Source organism: Ranitomeya variabilis, chromosome 5, assembly GCF_051348905.1.
Source record: "Ranitomeya variabilis isolate aRanVar5 chromosome 5, aRanVar5.hap1, whole genome shotgun sequence".
Classification (NCBI taxonomy): domain Eukaryota; kingdom Metazoa; phylum Chordata; class Amphibia; order Anura; family Dendrobatidae; genus Ranitomeya; species Ranitomeya variabilis.
This window is the reverse complement of record NC_135236.1, coordinates 181,743,186-181,769,739: the sequence shown is the minus strand read 5'-3', so window position 1 is coordinate 181,769,739 and position 26,554 is coordinate 181,743,186. Positions and strand designations below refer to the sequence as shown.

General features: G+C 42.9%; 1 protein-coding gene across 2 annotated transcripts in view; it reads right to left on the bottom strand.

Annotated features, from left to right (window-relative positions):
- Positions 1–26,554, bottom strand: part of CRTC3 (CREB regulated transcription coactivator 3) — a 172,948-nt gene that overhangs the window by 52,553 nt on the left and 93,841 nt on the right. Inside the window, exons 4-5 of one of the 2 annotated variants that reach the window (XM_077263613.1) lie at positions 14,023–14,084; positions 7,236–7,298 (exon numbers count right to left, since the gene is read on the bottom strand). In XM_077263613.1, the coding sequence (XP_077119728.1) occupies positions 7,236–7,298; positions 14,023–14,084 (125 nt within the window). The remainder of the gene's footprint in view (positions 1–7,235; positions 7,299–14,022; positions 14,085–26,554) is intronic. The other variant, XM_077263614.1, reaches the window with a different exon arrangement.

The following is a 26,554-nucleotide window of genomic DNA, read 5'->3' as shown; positions in this document are numbered from 1 at the left end:
TTTTAGGAGGTTTAAAAATGTAGCAGCAATTTTTCATTTTTTCAAGGAAATTTACAAAATTTATTTTTTTAGAGACTTATCCATGTTTGAAGTGACTTTAGGGGTCCCATATATTGGGAAAACCCCAAAAGTGATACCATTTTAACCCCTTCATGACCGTGGGATTTTTCGTTTTTCCGTGTTTGTTTTTCACTCCCCTCCTTCCCAGAGCCATAACTTTTTTATTTTTCCGTCAATATGGCCATGTGAGGGCTTATTTTTTGTGGGACGAGTTGTACTTTTGAACGACATCATTCGTTTTACCATGTCGTGTACTAGAAAACGGGAAAAAAATTCCAAGTGCGGTGAAATTGCAAAAAAAGTGCAATCCCACACTTGTTTTTTGCTTGGCTTTTTTGCTAGGTTCACTAAATGCTAAAACTGAAACTGACCTGCCATTATGATTCTCCAGGTCATTACGAGTTCATAGACACCTAACTTGACTAGGTTATTTTTTACCTAAGTGGTGAAAAAAAATTCCAAACTTTGCTAAAAAAAAAAAAAATAAATAAAAAAATTGCGCCATTTTCCGATACTCGTAGCGTCTCCATTTTTCATGATCTGGGGTCGGTTGAGGGCTTATTTTTTGCGTGCCGAGCTGGCGTTTTTAATGATTCCAATTCGGTGCAGATACGTTCTTTTGATCGCCCGTTATTGCATTTTAATGCAATGTCGCGGCGACCAAAAAAACGTAATTCTGGCGTTTCAATTTTTTTTCTCGTTACGCCGTTTAGCGATCAGGTTAATGCTTTTTTTATTGATAGATCGGGCGATTCTGAACGTGGCGATACCAAATATATGTAGATTTGATTTTTTTTTATTGATTTATTTTGATTGGGGCGAAAGGGGGGTGATTTAAACTTTTATATTTTTTTTTATTTTTTTCACATTTTTTTTAACTTTTTATTTTTTAACTTTTGCCATGCTTCAATAGCCTCCATGGGAGGCGTGTACTCCGGAGGACAGAGAATGAACTTCAATCCAATATTGCGGCCAGCATGCAGCCAGAGGGTAAGGAAAGGGTGAATCAAACACCCAAAAACCCCGCCCATATGACCCAAAACTGGTCCCGCCAAATTCAGGTGACAGGTTCCCTTTAATTCTGCGCAGAAACGCTGCAGATCCGCAAGTGATTTACAGTACAATGTAAATCAATGGCAAAAAAAAAATGCTGTGCTAATGGCGCGGCAAACGCAGCAGATTCAAAAAAGGACTATGTCACTTCTTTTGGCAGATCTGCTGCGTTTCTGCACCTATTCCATTATGGAAATCCGAAGGGGTAAAAAAAGGAAGAAATCCGCACAAAAATCTGCAACGTGTGCACATACCAAAAAAAGGCGCAGATTCTGACCTGCGTTTTCTGCCAAAAAATGCAGAATCTGCACAGAAAATTCCAGTCAAATCTGCAACGTGTGCACATACCCTAATTAGGACGCAACACAAACTAGAACCTACAGTTTACAGGCTAGTATCTTCTCAGAGAGGAGAAATTAAAAAATAACTCTGCAGCCACCATTTCATAATGTAACGTTTAACGTGAAAACTGGGGAAAGGGCCTCTTCAAACCGTAACAATCGTTTTAATTTTTATTTCAGAAATCAATAGTACACATAAAAATGTGATCAGATTCCACCTAGATAGGTGAGAGGAGCTCTGCCTCTAGCGCCGCCCTCCTGTCTACATTGTATCTGTAGTAATGCCATCTCCTATCACAGTGATGGGAAAGTCCGTCTTCACTAAATACACATTTTACCTCAAAATTGAGGATTTCGATAATGACTGCTCAATTTTCCCTGAGAAAGAAGCAGATTTCTGTGATTAGATATATTACAAAGTTGCTTATCTTCATATGTACTATTGAGTTATGAAATAAAAATTAAACCGATTACTCCTAGTCTGGAACAGGTATATATGCAGACATGGAAGTGCAATTTTTGATAGTCTGTTTTGTACCTTATATATATTTATATCATTTTTATTTTATGTATGGATCTGTAATATACAGACTGTTTGTTCTGTTTTAGGAACAGTCCAAGGAAACTAATGTCAAAGACAGATAATAATAATATTTATTTTTATATAGCGCTAACATATTCCGCAGCGCTTTACAGATACTTTGTATAATGATACAAAATGGAAACAAAGGGTCCCCACTGAATATTCTAGGTTCCCTTTGTTAGCCAAGTGTCAGCTTTCAGAGGGAATGGAAGACAGGAAAAAAAAAAAGTTTGGCATGATGCGCTTTTTCTTGCACTCTAAATGGACATGAAACGGAACCCATAATGATCAGAAGTGTCCCTTTGCTGCTTCCTTTTAGATAAATTACACAACAAAGCCATTTTGACATCAATTCGCTTTCATTGTTCCTAAAAACTTGAGACAAACGGAATGCCATACTGCAAGTGTGAACGCAGCCCAATGATTATTTACAGCTACACGGTCGGGTGTAAATAGTTAGGCTATGTGCACACGATGCGGATTTTGCGGCGGATCCGCAGCGTTTCCCCATGAGTTTACATTACAATGTAATGAACAAAAAAGAAAAAAAAATGAGCAGCACCGCCCATATACCAGGGAGAAGATGCAGTCTATGCTTGATGTGATCAAGAGCAGAGGTGTCAAACTGCATTCCTCGAGGGCCACAAACAGGTCATGTTTTCAGGATTTCCTTGTATTACACAGGTGATAATTTAATCACCTGCACAGAATGATTCCAGCACCTTGTGCAATGAGAAGGATATCTTGAAAACACTCATGGTTTGAGGCCCTCGAGGAATGCAGTTTGACACCCCTGATCAAGAGCCTTCCTGCGGACATCGGGTGCTCGCATGGAAAATAGAAGTATGACCAGTCATATCACAGAAAAAATGCAGCAGCACTCACCAGTCCTTGAAGTGATGTGGTTCCTATATTCAAACATGATAAAACAGGATTTTCACGGCTCGGGGGTGTGCATGTAGAACAAGGGTGTGTAGGTGCCGACGACGGCCGTTTCGCGCTGAGTGCAGCGCTTCTACGGGTCAGGGACTGACCTGTAGAAGCGCTACACTCAGCGCGAAACGGCCATCGTCGGCACCTACACACCCTTGTTCTACATGCAAACCCCCGAGCCGTGAAAATCCTGTTTTATCATGTTTACATTACAATGTAAACCTATGGGAAACAGAAAACGCTGTGCCCATACTGCGGAAAAAACGCACGGAAACGCAGCGGTTTACATTCCGCAACAGGTCACTTCTTTCTGCGGATTCCGCAGCAGTTTTACACCTGCTCCAATAGAAAACCGCAGGTGTAAAACCTCAGTGAAATCCGCACAAAAACCGTGGGAAATCTGCAGCAAAAACGCGTTTTTGCCCTGCAGATAATCAAATCCACTGCGGATTTTTCCGCAGTGGACCATTATAAGTGTGCACATAGCCTTAGAGTTCCGTTTTAGCCGCATATTCCAGACTATTGCTTGGCATCTGCTCATTATTCTGCTTTGTGACCTGATAACATACTACCAATTCATTAATACTAAAAATAAAACACAATAGTTTTAAGCAGAAGAGACAGCGTGCGAAGAGAATCACTTTTACTGCAGTTAATTATTAGCGGAGTTAGCAAACACCATCATAAGATGTAAATAATTAAAACTGGTTTGTCTTCCCGTGTAGGGATTATCCTAAACCTTAAATCTCTCTGGCCTTGTCCACAAATGATTTTTTTTTCACCTCAACTTTGCAGAGCTTTGCAGCGTCAGTGGCTAATGTGGCTGTATCAGCTTTTATTCCCTTTTATTGCACATTTTATGATGACAGTGTACGTGGCCTTACTATTCCCCGGGATACACTTCACAGCTAGCAAAGAACTGGCTACATGATAAAGTCAATAAAATGGTAAGAAACACTGTCAAAATGCTAAATAATGACTTACTCCCCCCTCTTGTATCCAGACAGAACTTATTTAGCTTTGCATTTTCATTCTGTATATAAATGTAGCAGATACCAGCGTATCACACGGTGTGCCAATACTGGAGCATGGCGCTGGGTAACATTTCATTCCAGTTTTGTGGAATAATGGCTGATTTCTCCAATGCCCCCAACCTGCTTCAAGATGATCAGCATCGGAGACATCCCCCTACAGAAGTTACCGCGAGGAATGTGCAGAAATCAAAGTATCAAAGGCTTCTACAATGGTAAACCTTGGCTGTCCTTGTATTACATTCAGTTGAACTTTTTCACACTGTTCTCGCTGTATAGGGATAATCATTGCTGATAAAAGGTTTTCCAGTGGATCTAGAGGTCAGACTCACTATTCAACCGACAGCTCAACCAGCTAATCCAGCATGGTGTAGTCGAGAACCAGTGCATTAATTACTAATCATGTACACTTTGGGATAGTACTGGTTTTCCTTAAACAAGTCCTCCCAAAAGGTTTTTGATTTTTTTTTTTCAACTGAATCTGTGTATATGAGTATGTAGTGTAGGTATAAAGCTATGTGCACACGTTCAGGATTATTCAAGGTTTTTTCGCTATAAAAACGCGATCAAATCGCGAAAAAAATGCATGCATTAAGCATCCTATTATTAGAATGCAATCCGCAATTTTTGTGCACATGTTGGGTTTTTTTCCGCGGCGGAATACGCATTCCGGAAATAAACGCAGCATGTTCATTCCTTGTGCGGAATCGCGGGGATTCCGCACACATAGGAATGCATTGATCCGATTACTTTCCACATGGGGCTATGCCCACCATGCGGGAAATAAGCGGATCATGTGCGCTTGGTACCCAAGGTGGAGGAGAGGAGACTATCCTCCAGGCCCTGGGAACCATATAATTGTTAAAAAAAAAAAAAAAAAAAAAGTATTAAAATAAAAAATCATGATATTCTCACTTTCCGGCGTCCCCGGCAGTCTTCCAGCTCCTCGCGATGCTTCCGTTCCCAGTGATGCTTTGCGGCAATAACCTGTGAGGACGCGGGTCTCGCGAGACCGCTACGTCATCCGAGGTCATTGGCGATAGGCATTATTGGGAACGGAAGCATCGCGAGGAGTGGGAAGACTGCCGGGGACGCCGAAAGATGAGAATTAAACGATTTATTATTTTTTGTATTATTTTTTAACATTAGATCTTTTTACTATTGATGCTGCATGGGAAGCATCAATAGTAAAAAGTTGGTCACACTTGTCAAACACTATGTTTGACAAGTGTGACCAACCTGTCAGTCAGTTTTCCAAGCGATGCTACAGATCACTTGGAAAACGCTAGCAGTCTGCAAGCTAATTACGCTTGTAAAACGCTTGTGTTTAGCGGGAAAATGCATGCCAATTCCGTATGCGTTTTACCAGCGGCACAGTTGTGGAATTGCCGCGGAAATTTCAGCGGCAATTTGGGACGTGTGCACATAGCCTTAATATAACCTACCGCTGCTTTCTCCACTTTCTAGCACCGTTCTGCTCCTCTTCTCAGTGACATCACCGCTCTTCAAACTCTCCAGATCACAATGTTCTTTCTAAGCGTGATCCGGAAGTCTCCTGTTACAATGAAAGCCTATAGACCCTCATTCTGATAGTCCATAGGTTTACACTGTAAAAACCACCCCCAGGTCATGCAGAGCAGTGACGTCACGGAGACAAGTAGCATGGCGATGGATTCCAGAGGTGGTGGCGGTACACAAACAATCTACGAGCACGTCCAAGATACTCGGAAAACTCGAGTAACGAGCACACTCACTCATCACTAGTAGCTACCCAAAAATTATCTTCAGAACAGCAGGAAAAGGTTGTGGCATTTGTTGGAATACTAAAAAACTGGTGACCGGGTCCCTTTAAATGCTGTACTGTGTCAGGTATAATCACACACAGCTCTGCAGTGAGATCAGGAGAGCGGCCATTACACATCATAATGGTAACTCTCACTTATCATTTATACTAATCTCTGGAGGCAGATTCTCATGCAGATCAGTGTCCGGCCCATAGTCCTGAACAGCTCATTTACCAATGAGAAAAACGTGGCTTTATCAGGAATAAGACCTCACAGATATCAAGACATCATTAGTTTATGTATGACCTACATGGCTGCATACACGGCTTAGGAGGGACGATCCTAGTGACAGAATCCCTTTAAAGGGTAGATGCCTTTTACTCATCCTGCGAGAGTCGATTTGCAAAAAAAAATGAAACATTGAAAAGATTATAAAAAAGTTAAAAAAAAGTTTTTAAAAAAAGTTAAAAAAATGTAATTTTTTTTTGTCAAGTCAAATGATTTTTTTTGCCAAATCAATAACATTCCCATTGTCAAAGGAAAATATATGGTTTTTATTTTGGAATCCACAACATCAACAAAGCATGCTGGTCTAAAGCCAACATGAAAGTTAAGAGGAGGTATCTGGCATTTTATTTGTGCACAGAAAGCTGGGCCGCCAATTACTGCGGGTCTACAGCCAGTTTACTATATTTAAGCCATAATGGCTCGTGTGGGAGCCTCCGGTTTCTAAAGTTCCTTGACTTTCCTGGGTAGGCTATCACAAATCCTGACAAAAATCTCACGAAAATCTAGAATGAGACAGAAAATTAGAATTTCCTAGGATAATGTGGCACAAAGTGAAAAGTTTCTAGAAAGTTTCAAAAGCAACTACTTACCTACCTTTATTTAAGGGTGAACATGAAAAGATAACCCAACAATGTTAGGACAAGTAGTCTACCTGAAAGTCGGTGGGTACACTGACCAAGATCCCCTTCCCTCACGCTTAGCAATCAGAACATTGTGTTAGCATCAAGCCCATTTCCTCCTCCACCTTGTGTATCCGAAGTTCTTTTTCCAGCAGTTAAATTCAGGAATATTGAGATGGACATGAACCTTAAATGCAGGCATGGTCTGAAGTACATTTCTGCCAGAACTTGATCCACTTTTTATCATAAATTATAGGTCATCTGTTGGCACATTACTTTTCAGAAAAGAAGCCAGAGCTACCTAAAAGTCGCAAAATCTTAGCGCAACTACATGTTGCAAAACCAATTGTGACTTTTATATGCCAGTTGTCTATAATTACTTTTTGCCTACGTAAAAAAAGAGTCATAAAGAGAATTGTCCTAAGAGAATAAGACCCTAAATAAAAAACGAAAAATATGACTGGTGCACAATTCACTTTCTTACTGAATTTTTCTTTTGTTTTGGCTCAGCGTTATCAAGAAGTATATGTAACATGGTTCACCTGTTGAGAGCAGACAATAGTCTATATCCTGGCCGTTTCTCTTCACTCCAGGTAGCATGCTGCCTTCAGAGACAGAAGCGAGGAGGGTGGGGGGGAAAGGGAACAAATGTTTCAGATCAGTTAAAATCCCAATATAAAAACGGTGCACATTGTAGTACTACATTAGTGCTGAAAGAAAGGAAAACTGCACTCAAGAGGACGAAGAAGATGAAAAAAAAAGGAAAAAAAGGAGGTTAATGGAGAAAAGTTGCAAAAAAAAAATGAACTGAAAAATATAGAACGATACCATGTTAAATTGGGAATTGTGGCAATTGATTATGAGGAAAGATGTGAAGATTCTGGAAGGAAAATAAAGTTTCTCGGAAGGTCTTCCAATGCGTTGCATTGCAAGTGTTTCCAGTGCGTAAAGGCAGAAGTTAGATAAGCAAGTTTCATAGTGTCAGCAGAGGAATGGGGGCCTAGAATTATACCGGAGGGGAAGCACAATCGTAATTAAGGCTACATTAGGAGTGATCATTAGCTTCAGATAGCATGGGACAATTAATAAAAAAGAGAGACATTTATTGAAAGATTCCAGGGAAAAACATGGAAAGTCTTCTCCTAATAGAACATTTTCATCTGATGTTGGTCAGCAAGGATCAATGAAGGTCACTACATGAATGGCAACACACAGAAAAGACCTGGGCAACCACCTCACAAGGCGCTACTGCCCAACGACTCCATATTATTTCTATAAACCAGTTAACAAATTGCTTGAACGAGCGGCATTATCTGACCCAGCTGGTGGTCACCTTCATTGTTTGACTAAAACGGAGGAAAAAATAAAAAGGTTGGCACCAGGGAATTGACGGTGGGCTGCATATTCAGACATTCAACTATCTTCTTTATTTGGGCTTCACAGTGTTAAGAGCAGAATTTTCTGTTTTGGGACTTTTTTTTGCACTCACGAAACGTTCTTTGGCAATGAAGTGGTTGCCAATGGGAACTAGTGACACCAGGGATCCAGAGCGTGGGACACAGAGACCAGCTGCACTATTGACCTCTCTCACTGGAAATTATTTTATTGAGATCGTTTACTTGCCAGGAAGACTTTCTTTTACCAAACAGAGCCAGGTCAGGGTATAGATCTCCTCCTGTTCTGTCTCAATCCCCAGCTCCAAGGCCAAGTTTATGCCCCTCCTAATGAGTACAGGAGAATAACACGGAGCAAGCAGACAAATGTGACATTTGCCAAGTAAAAAAAATATGCACTTGTATTAAAGAAGCACTCCCGACAAAAAGGTGAACTATTGAAACTTTGCAGATATGTCGGTCATGAGGTGTAGTTGTATTGCAATCCTTCCTTATCACCGTCTTTCCAGTTTTCAGGGCTGCTCTGGTGCCTTCTGGCTCATGTGAGTGCTCCTCAGCTTTGCCGGATCATACGCCGTCTGTCCATTGTATGGGACGGTGCTACTTCCATCACTGTAAGCCTATGGAGTCTCAGAACTTACATAGTGAAACTCCATAGACTTACAGCGCGAGAGCGACTTCCGGGCCACACGATCCCATGGGATCTGGTGAGTTAGCTTGGAAGTCAACTCACCTAGAATGGTACTGGAGTTGCGCTGGAAACCGGTGACAACCATAATCGGCAAGAAATTTAATACAACTACATAAAATATATTTTGAAGGGTTTCAGGAATATAATTTGTCGGGAAGACGTCTTCAAGTTGATTTAGCAAAAGAAAAAAAAGAAGCTAAATAGCCATTAGCTCTATTTCGCAGGGTAAGAATGTAGCATGTATACCTTTCATACCCTGCTAAATGCCAAGTTGTCCATAGCCACTTCTATAACCAGAGGGGATATGTTTAATAATCCCACCATGCACATTTCACAACACAAAGACTTGCATCATTTATAGTCGATATCATCGCTGTAACACACAGACCTTGCATGTGTTTAATAAATCATTGTAGGGTTGTGGTTTTTGAATTAAAAGGTTCATGGTGGTCAGGTTGTCAGAGCCATAATATGTACCCCACAGTCTGAAAAAGACCAAAAAGTTTTCAGTAACTTTCCTTATCCCTTTCACACCATGTGATGTATATGTGCCAGTTTTCCAGTACACTGGTGTCATTCCAAAATACAACTCTTCTTGCAAAAAAGACCAAAACACAACAAGCCCTTGTGTGGCTATGTCTACGAAAAAAACAAGTGTAAAAACGAAAATTTGACCGAGCCGCAAGGTGCCAAAATGCCAAGACATTAAGAAAAAGGAATGAAACATCATCCTTGGGCCAGGTCCACATGGCTGGACAATTTGCAGTGCCCGGACTGTCGACCCTTAACTCGATCCTACAACTTGTATATGCCTAGGATTTTAACCTCAGATCATGAGACCCCGGTCTGTCCAGGTAATACACTGCTCAAAAAAATAAAGGGAACACTTAAACAGAATATAACTCCAAGTAAATCAAACTTCTGTTAAATCAAACAGTCCACTTAGGAAGCAACACTGATTGACAATCAATTTCACATGTTGTTGTGTAAATGGAACAGATGGAAATTATTGGCAATTATCAAGACACACTCAATAAAGAAGTGGTTCTGCAGGTGGGGACCACAGACCACATCTCAGTACCAATGCTTTCTGGATGATGTTTTGGTCACTTTTGAATGATGGTTGTGCTTTCACACTCGTGGTAGCACGAGATGGATTCTACAGCCCACACAAGTGGCTCAGGTAGTGCAGCTCATCCAGGATGGCACATCAATGCGAGCTGTGGCAAGAAGGTTTGCTGTGTGTCTGCGTAGTGTCCAGAGGCTGGAGGCGCTACCAGGAGACAGGCCAGTACACAAGGTGACATGGAGGGGGCCGTAGAAGGGCAACACCTCAGCAGCAGGACTGCTACCTCAGCCTTTGTGCAAGGAGGAACAGGAGGAGCACTGCCAGAGCCCTGCAAAAATGACCTCCAGCAGGCCACAAATGTGCATGTGTCTGCACAAATGTTTAGAAACCGACTCCATGAGGATGGTCTGAGTGCCCGACATCCACAGATGGGAGTTGTGCTCACAGCCAAACACCGTGCAGGACGCTTGGCATTTGCCACAGAACACCAGGATTGGCAAATTCGCCTCTGGTGCCCTGCGCTCTTCACAGATGAAAGCAGGCTCACACTGAGCACATGTGACAGAGTCTGGAGACGCCGTGGAGAGTGATCGGCTGCCTGCAACATCCTTCAGCATGACTGGTTTGGGAGTGGGTCAGTAATGGTGTGGGGTGGTATTTCTTTGGAGGGCTGCACAGCCCTCCATGTGCTCGCCAGAGGTAGCCTGACTGCCATTAGGTACCGAGATGAGATCCTCAGACCCTTTGTGAGACCATATGCTGGTGCAGTTAGCTCTGGGTTCCTGCTAATGCAGGACAATGTCAGACCTCATGTGGCTGGAGTGTGTCAGCAGTTCCTGCAAGATGAAGGCATTGAAGCTATGGACTGGCCCGCCCGTTCCCCAGACCTGAATCCGATTGAACACTTCTGGGACATCATGTCTCGCACCATCCACCAAAGTCACGTTGCACCACAGACTGTCCAGGAGTTGGCGGATGCTTTAGTCCAGGTCTGGAAGGAGATCCCTCAGGAGACCATCCGCCGTCTCATCAGGAGCATGCCCAGGCATTGTAGGGAGGTCATACAGGCACGTGGAGGTCAAACACATTACTGAGCATCATTTCTTTGTCTTGAGGCATTTCCACTGAAGATGGATCAGCCCGTAACTTCATTTTCCACTTTGATTTTGAGAATCATTCCAACTCCAGACCTCCGTGGGATATTAGTTGTGATTTACGTTGATCATTTGATGATTAGGTTTTATTGTTCTCAACTTATTCCACTATGTAATGAATAAAGATTTGGAACATTTAATTCAGTGATATCTAGGATGTGGGATTTTAGTGTTCCCTTTATTTTTTTGAGCAGTGTACATTCTGGATAGATAGGAATAAGGGCGTCTCAAACAGGTCTAATGCTGCTATTAGGAATATGGGTCTGAAGTTGCAGCGGTTTTATTGAAGCGGTTTGCAACTGCCCCTATAACATCCATGTGTAAACTTGGCACAGGAGCATCATCAAGGTCTTTGTAACTATACAACCACAATGCCATGACACATGCAGCTTTTAAATTAATGGCTACTTGGAGTTCTCAAAGTTCTTGCAGGCTGGCTTAAGAACAGGGTGGGGGTGAATCTCGCTTTTAAAAATATTAAAAATGTGGTTGCCCATTTATTTACCATCTTAAACCATCCTCATCATACCGTAAGTGTAACACTATAAAAGGGCTAGTGAGTGAGAAAAGCGAAAACTGTACTTCTCTAAAAGACACCATCTGCAGAAGGAAAACTAGCTACACATCTATCAAACAGACCACAGACCTACCAGAAAGGAGGCTTCATGACATCTCTCTTGTAGGCCTATGAAGTAATAATGATTCAAACCGACGCGAGAAATCTACAATAATGACTAAACGTCTGCACTGAGGATCTCCGAATGTAGGAAACTTCCAGGAACTGCACCCGCTGACCCCATTCCTATCCTCTGTAAATAAAAATCATCTCCGAGCTGCCAAAAACAAACCACAATCACCTCGCTGCTATACATCAAGTCATAGAGGCCCTTTCCAAGCTCGCTGAATGATTTACTATGAATAAAGTTAGTATTCCAGCCAATGCTGTACATCAGTGTACACAGATGTCTAGAGCCACACATCAAATGCAACATCTGGAGACAAAGACCACGACGCAAACGTGTAGGATGATACCCCCAAGATTGCAGCTTGTTTAATCAATGACGTGAGATTGGGGCAGGAAATTAGGGGGCAGCAGTTAGTACACTGGAAACAGAGAATAAAGGACAAGAACGAAATAAAAGCATGCAAAGAGTCACACAAAAATATGTATGAGAGCAATCATTATACAGATATGTACACACATAATACAGATATGTACACACAATACAATAATGCAGATATGTATATACAATACAATCATAAATACATCTAAATGTAACCTGCGGAGAAAAACAGCATTAATCACCAGCAAAAACATGCACATTATGTGTCAATCTACATGCCTGATGATGTTAATGGGGCAAATAATGAAATAACTGGCAATACTACAAGTACCAACTGGTAATAAGACTCTGAACCTGAATAAGACACCCGAATGGAGGCCAGTCTGTGACGTGACAATACTGACATTTAAGCTTTGGCAAATTTCACACTGTTTTCTTGGGGCAAGTTCAACTAGGAGCGTGTAAGCAGGGAGAGTTTCCGATTTCAGATGCTGATGTCAGACCTGTCGCTGCCCGCCCACTCATTATACACTGCACTCAGCACAAGTGGCATTTAATGCCCACAGTATAGGAAGCCGGTGGCACCAAGACCCTCAGATCTGCAAGGGGCAATCGGCAATAGATTTCATAGCCGTGGACCTACAGACAGCTAAATGATAAATAATCAGCACAATTGCTCCCCCGCGGGGTTCATCAAGAGTGCCAATCGGGGCACGATTCCCAGCTGATGGGAAGGTGCACATGAGAGAATGGATACTGGGTGTTTCCACCCAAACTGTGCACCCCTTCCCCCACATCAGTGGGCGAGGTCATTGGCACCAAATTAAACCTCTGGATCACTCTTCTACTTACACCGGATATCTGGAGACGTCCAGAGCTGCTCACTTCTGCAATGGAAGCAAGTGGTGCCAATGATACAACTTGCACTCCTGCCGAGCTGCGTGCACAATGGTCAGGGATCACCACCATGTGCTGTAGCCCTTTAAAGTGAGTGTTCGCCCTTTTTTTTCTGGTTAAACATTCTGATAAATGCATTAAGGAGCAGCAGCCAGGAGATAGCTTCTCTCTAGTACAGCGCTCCATAGAGCCAAATTATAACTTAAACCATTGCAGCCTTCAGCCTCCAGGGGGCGCTTAAGAGCTCATAACATATCTCCCACAAGGTATCCTATGCTCCCTTATGGTGACTGCAGGCAGCCAGAATTCATCATTTATCTACATGTGTCATGTGCTGCCAGAAATGGGGAAATGGCATAAGAAGTAATTTAGTGCATAATATAGAGCAAGAGTGCTGGATTCTGGTGATGTGATACTTATTAGGCTGCGTCTGTACGAGATTGGGGCAATACACCACCACAATACGAGATATTTTCACCACCCTAAGTATATAGTCTGGGGAGAAGGAGGTTCAATTGCAAGACACAGAAAAAATAATTTAAAAAAATTCAATTTTTGTTATGAATCTTGCAACTGAACCTTCTTCTCCCCAGACTATATACCTGGGGTTGTGAAAATATCTTATGAGGCTGCGTGTTTTAGATTCAATACAATCAGTGTTTTATCAGCAGGACATTAGGTCTCCTGTGCAGGCCAGTCCAGCTAATCTACATAACCACACCCCCACCATTGATTGGCAGCTTGCTAACAATACACAGTATACCCAGGAAGCTGCCAATGAGGGATGTGGGCGGTTTATACACAGCTTCACTGCTACATCTGCTGCAGAGAAAACAGGGACTCAATCAGAACAGCGCCAAGCAGCCCAGTAAGTGATGCATCATTGGAACCAGGGTCTCTGCCCCTACATTAAGCAGCTCTCAGATTACATAGCAGAAACCTGCTGACAGGTTTCAAAGGGCAACTTTAAAATGACCGGTGATAAAATTGTTGTTAACAGCAAGTATTTTTACATGTGATACACAGAAAACATTACTTTTTTGCATACGGATGCGCTTACCTTCTCCAGTTATTATCAGGTGGAGGGGAGAGATAAACCGATCCATATGGAGAGCTGTCACAGTGATTCACAGTAAAGGAAAGCAGATGACATGATATACTGCTACTCTCTCTGGTTTAGCTGGCATCTCCAGCAAGGCCCCAGACACAAAGCAGGCTCCTCCAGCAGCTCAGCAATGGCTTCCAGAACCGAGAGCAGGAATGCTGAGCACCATTTACTACAGCTAATCTTACATTACTGACTGTAACCAGGCCTGCACCAAGCACCATCGCTGAACAAAGGACACAATTGGACTGATCGGAGAAATACGAATCAAGAGCCCAAAAGGATTTCCAGCGATTAATGGACTAATAAGCAGATTTATAGTCGATAGTCTGCGGCACAGGAAGAATGCTCCTCTGTATCATGGGCGGCTCTGCCAGCCTTATCACATGTAATAGATATTTACAAACTACATTTCCCATCTCTGGAAATCTGGCGCCATGTGGGCTACTTAATAGGAAGATAACCTTGTAACACTAGAGCCAGGGAACTGGGAAAGACCTTGTGCGGCCCACTTATCTCAGCGAGCAGTCAGGGCTGGGGGTGAGCCTGGGCTTCATGCTGCCGCTAGCCTTCAGAGCACAGAAACCACCGCAGCAGATGGGAGGACGGCTACGGCGGGCTCATGTCTAACCATGATCTGGGATCTAATTCCAGGATGTGTCATTTAAATGTGAACATAGCTCAAAGACTGGAATTCTTCATTCTCCATTAACCTGAATTGTGCCCTAAAATACAAACGGTTTTATCTGGGAGGACACCCAACATGGCGGATATTCGCCCCCGACAGAAGGGATTCCACATTATATATTACTAGATGGTGACCCGATTCTAACGCATCGGGTATTCTAGAATATGCATGTCCATGTAGTATATTGCCCAGCCACGTAGTATATTGCCCAGCCACGTAGTATATTGCCCAGCCACGTAGTATATTGCCCAGCCACGTAGTATATTGCAAAGCCACGTAGTATATTGCCCAGCCATGTAGTATATTGTCCAGCGATGTAGTATATTGCCCAGTGACGTAAAATAAAACAAACATATACTCACCTTCCGAAGTGCCGTTCAAGTCCTGGCCCTGTGTGCGGTGCACGCGGCAGCTTCCGGTCCCAAAGTTGGCATGAGCGCAGGACCTGTGATGACATCGCGGTCACATGACCGTGACGTCATGGCAGGTCCTTCTCGTATAGCATCCTTGGCACCAGAACCTGCCGCTTGCACTGCCGAGGACACTGCGCCACGTCGGAGGGTGAGAATAACCTTTTTTTTATTATTATTATTTGTAACAGATCTTTTTACTATTGATGCTGCATAGGCAGCATCAATAGTAAAAAGTTGGTCACACGGGGTTAATAGCTGCGTTAATGTAGTGTGTTACACCGCGGTCCATTAATGCTGGCATTAACCCTGTGTGAGCGCTGACTGGAGGGGAGTATGGAGCGGGCACTGACTGCAAGGAAGAAGGAGCAGCCATGTTGCCGCCGGACTGTGCCCGTCACTGATTGGTCGTGGCAATGGTCGTGGGCGTTTTGTCACGACCAATCAGCGACTTGTATTTCCATGACAGACAGAGGCCGCGACCAATGAATATCCGTGACAGACAGATGGAAGTGACCCTTAGACAATTATATAGTAGATTCAACTAAACAGGATGCTGCCAGCACAGGAGGAAAGTGTATTCTCAGGGCATATTGCTGGGAGGAAGCTTCGCCCACAACACAGGTCCACTGTACGGAGTCCCATAATAATGATGACATTTATATAGGATTCAGAGGATTGTATCATCACCCGCTAGGCTGAACCCCAGCGCAGCACTGACTAAATAACCACTGAGCCATCTTAAAATCATCCATCTTTCTTCTGTCAGACTGGGAGCAGCATGTTGTACAAGTAATCTGCCATATTAAAGGGAAATTTAACCGAAAACAAATACCAGTCCATAAATATCTGGTAAAGAAACAGAAGTTTTTATCGACATGATCAACACAATCTGACAACTTGAGAGAGGCAGCTCAACTTAGTATTGTAGAAAACCATCGGTAGGGGTAGGAAACCATCGGTAGGGGTAGGAAACCATCGGTAGGGGTAGGAAACCATCGGTAGGGGTAGGAAACCATCGGTAGGGGTAGGAAACCATCGGAAGGGGTAGGATACCATCGGAAGGGGTAGGAAACCACCGGAAGGGGTAGGAAGCAGCTTCCCAAACAAAGATGTCTAATGCCACAAGCCAAACAAGTATGCAAATCACAGACAGGCGTACAAACTATGTACTTTTCGACTGTACTACAACTAGCATAGTACATGCTGCAATATTTTCCGCACGGATGATCCATCTGTGTAGAAAATTGCTCATGTGAACTAGAATATAGTCCAGGCACTTATCAGTATGCCATCTATGTTTGGTCCATTGAGCACACGAACCAGTTATGTTCATCTGAACTTTGCCTAGACTGGAAGCCATCGCCAAAATACTGGACACAGCAACGAGAAACGATCAAACAAATAGAAACAAATTTTAAAAAAATATATAATAGAACAAAGCATATACACAAAGATTTGCTTCTGAACATTTCCTAAAAACAAGTGAATGCATTTGTCTGGTAATTCTTATGCAAAAAAAGGAATAATATTTACTGCTATGATTATAGCCTCATATGACAAGGAAAATATTTCTTTCCAGCAAGGAAGAGGTTACATGCAAGAACCAACAAACATTGTAAAACAGACAGGAAGGAAGAGTTTACTGGAGTCTGAGTGCATTCCCTCTAAGGACTCCAGCTGTGATGCAGGGATTAGACTGCTTGTACAAACAAGGAGTGTCTGCAGCAATCCATATTTCATCTTTTCAGAAAAATACACTCCCACTCATTGCTATGTCAACACGGGCTGCAGATTGTGTTTGGTCTCCAAGAACATTGCAAGAACTAGTGTTCTGCAAATTTACACCATCTACCTAGAATTGTTACTTCTGGTTGCTCAGGGCTATGCAGCACCTCACTTAACCATTTCAGGGTGCATGGTTTGCTCATCATAACTGTATCCACACAATGTACAGCTTTGTTGGCAATCCTACACAACATGAAGGCCATCATTTGATTTAAGACTAATGCCCGGCTTTACTACAGAACCCAGCAAAAAAAGTTACCGTAATTACATATTCACCTAATTGGGGAGACCAAGTCTACTCCTCCCCGGCGCACACAAAGTGGGCCGGCACAGGCGAGCTATGCAGTGATGTCATTGTGTGCTTTTTTATTTTTAACAGTCATCGGTAGGCCTACAGTATGTGTAAGTGGTGGTGCAGGGAGCCATAAGATCCCTGATCAGAAAACTCATCCAACTGTATCGGGATCCGATGTCGTGTAAACACAGATACAGGTCAAAGTAGTGCTCAATCTAAGGGCAGAAGTCCGGGCACTGGCCGAGTCCTTGATGCTAGGGACATTACTTATTAGGAGTATAACATTTTAACAGAATTAAAAAAAGAAAAAGTAAATGAATAATAACAAAAAATAATGATAGCACTTTTCTTCTTCTTTTGAAAATTTGTGTTTTTAAGAATGTTACACCCAGGTAAACAGACGCAAATACTGTGCCACATACAAGTGTTACAAATTAGCTTTCCCCTAGAAGAAAGTAACCACCATCTGTAGTTAAGTGTTTGGGGTGTTCTTTCTTTTGGAGCAGGGTTCATTTACATATTTTTTTCCCATGATGCCGTTTGTATGTAAAACGTCATAGACCAGTTACGCCAGAGCTGCATACTAGCGGTGAATATGAAAACACAGTATGAATTCATGCTTTAATGAAAAGGTCATCTGACCCACATGTATAACAAGTCTGTGCAGAATAAAAAGAGCTACCATACCTTTCCCTAGAGCGAAGACATTCCCCAGCACCTCTGCTTTAAGAAGAGGCGGCTGTACCTGCCGGACGTGCAGCATTCCTGCAGCCGCCATCGGCAGACATCAAAGCCGCTGCTCTCACCGGCTGAAATTGACTTGGAAGTCAAGCAGACAATTCTTCACTTCTACAAGACAGAAAGCCCACAGAATGTACTGCTCTCCACGTCTCGCTGGGAAGCAGCAATGGCAAAACTTGGCTTACAGCTCTGGAATGGACAAGCGGAGCCAAGTACCACTTACACAGGCGGCTGCTGGAACGTATTATCATCACGGTTTTCGTTTCAACTAATGTTCTTTTCATATGCTGAGAAGCAATGTGAAGTGTGACAAGATAATTAATGCAGAAAATGGTGTTGTAATGGCACGGGAGCGGCAACGACATTACTCCACAGCGCTCATCCTATATTCATTCTGATAACTGTTTAAAGTGGTTTTCCAGAAAGTACATATACTGTAGATGACCTGTGCGTAGAGATCATTGGGGGTCGGACTCTTGACACCCCTACCTCCCCAATAAGCTGTTACTACATGGATGTAATGTACAGAGCAGGGCAGCACAGCTCTATACATTGTATACTGATCACTAAAGTGAATAGGAGCTAATCTGCAGAACCCAGCTGCGGCCGCTAAACAGTGTGATGCAGCTCCGCCGTTCTTCATAGATGGGTGTCAGACCAACCCATTCTGATGTGATGACTGTTATGGAGAGGTCATCAATGTGCATGTGCTGGACAAATCCTTTAAAAGGAAATTGGTCAGTGGTTTTTGCCCATTAATCTGAGAGCAGCATGATCTGGGAACTGAGAGCCTAATTCCAGGGATGTGTCGCTTACTAGGCAGAGTGATGTAGTTGAAATACAATCAGTATTTTATCAGCAGGAGATTATCACTATAGGGCTAGGTCTCACCTGCAGTCCAGTCAGGCTAATCTATATAACCTCGCCCCACCACCGCTGACTGGCAGCTGACTGCTGAGAATTCACAGTGTGCACAGAACGCTGACGTGAGGGGTGTGGCAAGGTTATACACAGCCAAAAAATCACAACTGTGCTGCATCTGCATCTGCATCAAACAAAACAGGGAGTCTATCAAAACTGAACCAATCAGCCTTGGAATCAGGGTCTCGGTATTATGCTGCTCTCAGATTCCATTGCAAAAACCTGCTGACAGATTCCCTTTAAACATTTGAACAGGATAAAAAACAAGTCCTAAAAGGATCTATACAAATGTAATAGGTCATCATAATAGTAGAAAGGTGCACTTGAATTCCAAGAAGTAAATTCGTGATCATTATTTGACTCTCTAGCAGACAGCAACCACAGAAAAAACATGCCGCCTCTTCCTGCTTGTCTAACTTAAGTAGTGACGTTGGACAGGGATCAGATCTACCAAAGTTCTAAGCCTAATTTGCATATTATTTCAGTCCTATTTCTGGACCGGACTGGCCATATAAAGGTGTTGCTGGGCTTGTCTTTGAAAGAATTAAATACACATATAAATAGATTGTGTCTGAAATCCTGCTGACATATCTTCGTCAAATAAATAAACACAAAACTGCGCTTTTCCCTGCTCCCCGGGTCCAGCGCTGAATCCCCGCCACTGATCTGTGTCGCTAATAGTCTGCATGGCTGATGTCAATTCATCAGCGCTGTAGCCAATCACTTAGCTCAGCAAATTGTGCTGTCTATTCGGGCAGAGGTGCTACCACGATCTGTTAAGATGATGTCAGAACTGCAGACAATAACAGACACTGATATCAGGAGCAGAGACTCAGCGCTGGACCCTGAGAAGGGGCAGAAAGAAAACTGCAGCCAAAGAGCAAGGGTTTTTGGAAACTAGGTGCAGGTCTTTGCCCGAAACAGTCCATTCTTTTTGTGCAATGAGGTTAGTGAAATGTAAGGGTAACTGACAGTGGGTACGGAAAGTATTCAGACCCCTTTCAAATTTTTCACTCTTTGTTTCATTGCAGCCATTTATTTGGTAAATTCAAAAAAGTTAATTTTTTTCTCATTAGTGTACACTCTGCACCCCATCCTGACTGAAAGAAACAAATGTAATAATTTTTGCAAATTTATTAAAAAAAGAAAAACTTAAATATCACATGATCATAAGTATTCAGACCCTTTGATCAGACACTCATATTTAAGTCACATGCTGTCCATTTCCATGAGATCCACCCTTGAGATGGTCCTACTCCTTCATTGGAGGCCAGCTGTGTTTAATTAAACTGATAGGACTTGATTTTAGGCGCAAACCTGTCTATACAAGACCTCACAGCTCACAGTGCATGTCAGACCAAATAAGAATCATGAGGTCAAAGGAACTGGCCAAGGAGCTCAGAGGCAGAATTGTGGCAAGGCACATATCTGGCCAAGGTTAACAACAGAATTTCTGCAGTACTCAAGGTTCCCAAGAGCACAGTGACCTCCACAATCCGTAAATGGAAGAAGTTTCGGACCACCAGAAGTCTTCCTAGACCTGATAATAACAAATCACTTGGCACTCAGATTTTCTTTGCAAGATGAGAATGAATATTCCGTTTATTTGTGCATCCAGTTCAAAGATTTAAACGTTTTCGGTCCATACACAAGACCTTCATCAGAAATATCTTTAACAAAACTGGAAGCAATAAACAAGGGGGGTGTAAAAGGCCGAACGGCCTGGACAGGGTGAACCCGGGATGAAAACAACTCCTGGAGCGTCTCAGGGATCCTGGATAAGTGCACTGGGGAGAGGCGAGAACCCGCCGATATGGGTAATGCTTAGGTAGCCAGGTCCGTGGCGCTAAGACAGGAGCTCCCGGGGGCCGCTGAGTGCCAAGTGATTTGTTATTATCTTACTGACGGGCTGGAAACCTGACTTGGGCACCATATAGGATCCTCGAGTGCCGTGTGCATTATTTTTATCTTCCTAGACCTGGCCATCCAGCCAATCAGAGCAATTGTGGGAGAAGAGAACTGGTGAGAGAGGTAAAGAAGAACACCAAGATCACTGTGGCTGAGCTCCAGAGATGCAGTAGGGCAATGGGAGAAAGTTCCACAAAGTCAACTATCACTGCAGCCCTCGACCAGTTGGGCCTTTATGGCAGAGTGGCCCGACGGAAGCCTCTCCTCAGTGCAAGACATATGAAAGCCCGCATAGAGTTTGCTAAAAAACACATGAAGGACTCCCAGACTGTGAGAAATAAGATTCTCTGGTCTGATGAGACGAAGATAGACCTTTCAGGTAATAATTCTAAGCGGTATGTGTAGAGAAAGCCAGGCACTGCTCATCACCTGCCCCATACAATCCCAACAGTGAAACATGGTGGTGGCAGCATCATGCTATGGGGGTGTTTTTCAGCTGCAGGGACAGGACGACTGATTGTCATTGAAGGAAACATGAATGCAGCCAAGTACAGGGGTATCATCCTAGATGAAAACCTCTTCCAGAGTGCTCTGGACCTCAGACTTGGCCGAAGGTTCACCTTCCAGTAAGACAATGATCCTAAGCACACAGCTAAAATAACAAAGGAGTGGCTTCAGAACAACTCTGTGACCATTCTTGACTGGCCCAGCCAGAGCCCTGACCTAAACCCAATTGAGCATCTCTGGAGAGACCTGAAAATGGCTGTCCATCAACGTTCACCATCCAACCTGACGGAACTGGAGAGGATCTGCAAGGAAGAATGGCAGAGGATCCCCAAATCAAGGTGTGAAAAACTTGTTGCATCATTCCCAAGCCGCCTCATGGCTGTACTAGGACAAAAGGTGCTTCTACTCAATACTGAGCAAAGGGTCTGAATACTTATGACCATGTGATATTTCAGGTTTTTTTTTTTTATAAATTTGCAAAAATGACTTAAATATGAGTGTCTGATCAAAGGGTCTGAATACTTATGATCATGTGATATTTAAGTTTTTCTTTTTTAATAAATTTGCAAAAATTACTACATTTGTTTCTTTCAGTCAGGATGGGGTGCAGAGTGTACATTAATGAGAAAAAAATGAACTTTGCATTTACCAAATGGCTGCAATGAAACAAAGAGTGAAAAATGTAAAGGGGTCCGAATACTTTCCGTACCCACTGTATATAACAGCTATAGAGTTAGTGTCAGTCTATGGGTTAAACTCTGAAGGATAATGGTGCATCCTGCACACATCTCACAGTGTTTCCTGCTAGCCTTACTGCCAGGGATCCTATCACTAACTTCCTGTGCAAACGGTGCACATCTTTTCTACCAGTTCAGCTGACTGCATCCACAACTACCCCATTTGTTTTTCCAGCCAATACATAATCGACACTAGATTAGACACCATGTGGGCAGCACGGTGGCTCAGTGGTTAGCACTGTAGTCCTGGGTTCGAATCCCAGAAAAGGGCAACATCTGCAAGGAGTTTAAATGAGTGGGTTCTCCAGTTTCCTCTCACATTCTAAGGACATACTAAATCTAGATTGTGAGCCCCAATGAGCATATTGTCTGTAAAATTCTGCAGAATATGATGGTGCTATATAAGCGAGTAAAAAACAAATAACACTAAAGCCCTGACACAAGAGACTCCTAACCCGGGCATGTTCCTGGTGCCTATATGCCACAGTAATTCCACAATTTGTCATCGGTTAGGGTGCACTCACATTGTGTTTTGTCACACGTTCATTAGTCCCATCAGGGATAACGTCAGAACGTCCACGCAAAACGTGATTCAGGAGAATGTGTGACAGGGCTATGGACTATAATGGTGCTGACAGAGTGAACATGTGGTCTGCAGAGCATCATTTTTGGAAGTGTACACCCCCGTCGCCGCATACTTCTGAATGCGGTTTTGCAGGATGGTTGGGACATAAGCCCTGATGGGACTAACAAACGTGTGATAAAACATTACTTTTTATGCCCCGTAAATTAACTGATCTCCAATTTCATAATTCATTATTTGCAGTGAATGGGCAGGCACAGACATGTCTGGCTTCTACAGGATGCAGTAATGGTCCATGAGCACCGGTTACCTTCTGGACAAGAAGCACAAATAAAAGAGTCACCAGCATCCAAAATTAGTAGTTCTATCAATTACATCATATCCGGGGTATACAACGTATGTAGAGATCAGTCCAATTCATCCAATAATCCTTGACTGATATATTTTTTGTCCTTTAATTAGCTAAGACAAAACTGATCAAGCAGGTTTCACACATCAGTTTTTTTCTCATGGCTGAAAAACTGTCCCTGTGTTTTTCAATGTGCTGGACCCAGTTTTGTTCCGCTCCTTCTTGTATCTATTTTTCTCATATGATAAAAAAAAAGTTCTTACCTTCTACCCATTAAATCCTAAAATAAGGACAGCACATGGATGACATCTGTGCCATCTTTTTTTTCCTCTAATGGGCTATTGACTTGCAATGGCAAGTGTGAGGAGTTGGCCTTGTTCTAAAGACTATTGGACCAATGCCCGTAAAGCAGAATCCACGGCTCTAACGGATGCAGAGCACCAGTTACATTGCTCTTACTGTTGTATTTTATTAGTGATTTGCTTGCTCATCAGTTCAGCCTCAGTAATCAAGGTTTCCATTCAGTGACAATAAGCAGAGGAAGACATGCAGACTTGATGTTATGTACATGTAAGACCAGACACCAGAATGGTAATGAGGTAAAGCAATAATTCCATTACTCTTGATAAGAGATGGGCGGACACCTGGATGTTTGAGAAGTTTTCTCACGGTGCTAGTGGGGATCTCACGGAGGTCACCGCAGTTCAGCCCGGCTGGGAACGCAGCCTCAGTGACGTCACCACTAGTCATTGACCTGCGCTCGCAGCAGTTCAGTCACCAGTGGTTCTCAGTCTGGATGGTTACATCTTGGCACTGTCCAGCTGGAAAACTAAATTCTCTCTCAGATATGGATTACGGCGTGGGACAGAATGATGGACAGGTATGATATATATTTTTTTTAATTATTTTTGGTTTATTACAGGAGAACGAGGGCTTCAGTTGAATTAGGCAAGGTCGTATGTTTGGCTTAATTGAGATTATTAAAGGAGTGTCATTCTTTCAATTAAAGGACTTTATTCTTGGTGTCTGTGTTTTCATACAATGTGACGTCTTATAGACGCCTCTCCATTACTAACCTCGGAGCTTGATGTCACCGGACAATACAAAGGCGACATCAACCCCCCCCCCGAACTATAACCCCACTTGCAACCGCTACAGGGCAAGTGGGAAGAGCCGAGCAAAATGCCAAAATTGGCGCATCTAATAGATGTGCCCTTTCTGGGCAGATGCAGGCTGCTATTTTTAGGCTGGGGGGGGAGCAATATCCATGGCCCCTTACCAGCCTGAGAATACCAGCCCCCAGCTGTCTGCTTTGTCAAAATGGGGGGACCCTACGCTGCTTTTTTAATTATTTATTTAAATAATAATAATAATAATAATACTGTGGCAGTCATTAAAGGTAGTCTGTCAGCAGGTTTTTGCTATGTAACCTGAGAACAGCAGAAGGTAGAGGCCCAGACACAATTCAGGGATGTGTCACTTGTCTAAGTGCTGTTGTGTACAAACTGTGAAGGATTTATCACTAAGATTATCAATGTCAGACTACATTAGTCCGGCATTGCCCTCTCCTGTGATGAGCATCTCACTGTCTATGGACTTTGTACATGGAGAGCATGGTGTAGGCGGGCGCAGCTTCCTCAGCTCTGCTGCATTCTAAATCTAAAAGCTCTGATTGTGTCACAACGGCTGCACCCAGGAATCTAAGGCTAGATTCACATTGCGTTAATGGGTTAACGCTAATGGACTGCGTTGCATGGCGAAATTGTCACAATTAACGCCATGCAGCGGGTCCGTTAGCGCACCCATTGACGGCAATGTGAATCTGATCTCTAGCGCATCGCTAGCGCATGCCATTTTCGGCACGCGCTAGCGATGTGCCGCTATTTTCTGACGGACCTCGGACGCTGCTTGCAGTGTCCGAGGTGCGCCCGAGGTCCGTTCCTTGCTAGCGCAGATCGGGGATCTGCGCTAGCGGGATCGGCAAACGCGATCCCTATAGATACATTGCGTTAGCGCAATCAGCTAGCGCTATGCGCTTAACGGATTGCCCTAACGCAATGTGAACCTAGCCTAAGTGATACATTGTTGGATTCAGCTTCTCTGTCTACATCACAATGCTTTCAGATGAAATAGCAAAACCCTACTAACAGATTCCCTTAAACAACTCCATATTGTCTGATAGTTGGCTTTTTTTTAGGTTTTTTTTTAGTAGTTTTATGGCTATTTAATGCTAGACCAGGTCATCCTACAAACAACGTTAGAATTAGACTGGCCATGGAATACAATATTCTGACTGAACATCTTTCCCCTTCCTTTTAGATGTAAGCAGCCATGACACTGTCAAAAAAGACTGCTACGTGTTCACAAGAGGACACATCTAGGAACAAGCATTTTGTGATTCTAGCAGCGCACTGTGCATTTATTTTTTTACCAGCTGCCTCCAAAGCCACATCAGAAAGAAACTGATCCTTCCCTGCGCCATTCTGTCTGACAAATCTATTTCAGAGTCTTACCTCTAATTTTATTGCTGCTTGGTATCAAGCCGCTGCAGCCCTCCACCAAACAGGCATGAATGAGCCATGCACACCATGTTTACCAAGCAAACAGTAGGCCTCATTTCTGAAGTGCAAGTTCCAACATACACTACACACAAATTAGCAGAAAATTAAAGGTTAGGAGCTAAAACCGTAATCCAGCCAATGAAAGTCAAGAAATCTCAATCACTGAAACAGAAAAACTAATAACTGTCAAAAAATAGGAGGAATCGCTGTACATGCGTCACTTACTCGTCCACATCTCAGCATAAAGATTACGAAGATCAAATGATGCGTGAAAGGCTAGCACACAAAGAGTATGAATACAATTTAGAATATATGCACTTTTTCTTAAGGGTTAAACGTTAGGGCCATCTATTCAGCATCGCAAAAAGGAAAAGATGCTGCATGATCACTTTAAGAAAAAAAAAAAAGAAAAAAAAAGCACAATCTAAAAAATACACACGATCAGGGCTGTGGAGTTGGAATTGTGTAGTCTATTGTCCATTTTGGTGGAGTCAGTATAAAATGGACCGACTCCTACAATATATAATAAATTGGGTACAGAAGTTCAGTGCAGTATGTGCTTTGAATGTTTTCATAAGAATTTAGGAAAGTTATTGAAATGTCCTATAAATGTCTGTTCTGTTCCTGATATAAGGATCTTTGTTTTAGTGGAGATGAATCTGTGGTGCACTTTATATACATGCTCAATGGTGACCAGTGCTGTGGAGATGAATCTGTGCTGCACTTTATGTACATGCTCAATGGTGACCAGTGCTGTGGAGATGAATCTGTGCTGCACTTTATGTACATGCTCAGTGATGACCAGTGCTGTGGAGATGAATCTGTGCTGCACTTTATGTACATGCTCAGTGATGACCAGTGCTGTGGAGATGAATCTGTGCTGCACTTTATGTACATGCTCAATGGTGACCTGTGCTGTGGAGATGAATCTGTGCTGCACTTTATGTACATGCTCAATGGTGACCTGTGCTGTGGAGATGAATCTGTGCTGCACTTTAT